The sequence below is a fragment of the Pteropus vampyrus genome, unplaced genomic scaffold, assembly GCF_000151845.1.
Source record: "Pteropus vampyrus isolate Shadow unplaced genomic scaffold, Pvam_2.0 Scaffold395, whole genome shotgun sequence".
In the NCBI taxonomy this organism is placed as follows: Eukaryota; Metazoa; Chordata; class Mammalia; order Chiroptera; family Pteropodidae; genus Pteropus; species Pteropus vampyrus.
The window spans coordinates 253,803-255,431 of NW_011889176.1; the positions used below are offsets into that span (position 1 = coordinate 253,803).

Consider the following 1,629-nt stretch of genomic DNA (forward strand, 5'->3'; position numbering starts at 1 on the left):
ATTATGCACAAAATCCCTACTAGAATCAATAAGTGATATCAGCTGGGTCGCAGGATAAAAGACCAGTTAGTAAAAGTCAGTTGTGTGTGTTTATACTTACACATGTGCAAACAGAAACCGAAATTTTAAAATACCATTTACAGCACTCTCCTCCCTAAATTGAAACAATAAGGGATGAATTTGGTCAAAAAATGTGGACGACTTACAGACAGAAAGCTACAAAGTATTGCTGAGAGAAATTTTAAGAGACCTAACATCGTGGAGGAGTACAGTGTGTAAAATTTTTTTGATTTGTCGGTTTTCTCCAAAATTAACCTGTAGGTTCAACCCCTTCCCAATCAGAATTTCTGTAGAAATCGACAAGCTGATTATAAAATTCCTGGAAAGGGGAAGTGCCTAGAACAGTTTAAGCAGCTTTGGCAATGAGGGGCAGAGCCGGAGGGGTTGGCACTTTCCGACTTCGGGCCTCATTTAAAGCTACAGTGATCGTGACAGTTGGTATTGGTGTAAAGAGAAAGAAATATGTCAGTGTAGTGTGGAACGCGAAATGATTTCTCCTTCACAATTTCCATGCACAGTTTGCAAAAGTGCCCAGTTTTCTGGAGAAACGATAGTCTTTTAATGAATGGTTTTGAACAGTTGGATAACCATATGGCAAACAGGGAACTTAAATTCTTGCACCATATCAAATGATTCCTAGTCAAAGATGTAACACTGAAAACTAGAGAAAACCTTTGTGACCTTAAGTCAAACAGAGGTTTTTAGACAGAACTCCGAAAGCACAATCCAATAAAGAAAAATAGGATGAGTTGGACTTTATAAAATTTGTGAGCTTTTCTCTCTGAAAGACACTCTCGACCGAAAGGACGAGCTGCAGGCGGGGACGCGCGTTTGCGATCTCGTGTGTGAGCTCTCACGTCCAAAATCACGAGAGCGCGTTCAAAACGCATGGACACGGACACGAGCTTTTATTGCTACGTCGTAGGCTCGTTGACACCCGGACGATAAAACCACTCGAAAGAAACGTAGATTCACAGCAAGCAGGGGTGGCGACCTGTTTCTGTCAAAGGCCAAGTGGGAGTAAACGTCGTCGGCCAGCCAGGTGCAGTCTCTGGCTTATGTGTTTCTTTCAGGTTCTTTTTTAAACAACTTTTTTAAAAACACATAAAACCCATTCTCAGCCCCCTGGCCTTTGAAAAACAGGCCATGGGCCGGACCGGGCCCCTGTGTGACTGCCTCTTCCCACCCGATTTAGCCCGAAAGCCTCCTAGTCCTGGCACAGGGCGACTCCTGTGAGGAGAGATGGTGGGAAATGACATTTTGGGTTCAGGTCTGAACGTTTTTTCTTGATTGGTGTATAACTTGATTTGAAGGGTGTAGACTGAGAAACGTTGAATCAGTGAGCAGCAAACCAGAAGCCTAACGTTGTCGATGTGCAGGAATTAGAGTGCATTTCACTCGTCTTCGGTGACCTTTTCGCAGCCCGTGCGACCGCCCTCGTGTCATCGAGTCTCTGAGGGGCATCGAAGTGGTTGACGTTGCTGCCGGCGGAGCCCACAGCGCCTGTGTCACCGCGGCGGGGGGCCTGTACACGTGGGGCAAGGGCCGGTACGGCCGTCTGGGGCACAG

At 45.9% G+C, this 1,629-nt stretch overlaps 1 protein-coding gene across 1 annotated transcript in view; it reads left to right on the forward strand.

The window, feature by feature from the left end:
- Positions 1-1,629, forward strand: part of LOC105305786 (E3 ubiquitin-protein ligase HERC2) — a 127,551-nt gene that overhangs the window by 112,386 nt on the left and 13,536 nt on the right. Inside the window, 1 exon segment of the mRNA XM_023523591.1 lies at positions 1,483-1,627. Within this exon segment, the coding sequence (XP_023379359.1) occupies positions 1,483-1,627 (145 nt within the window).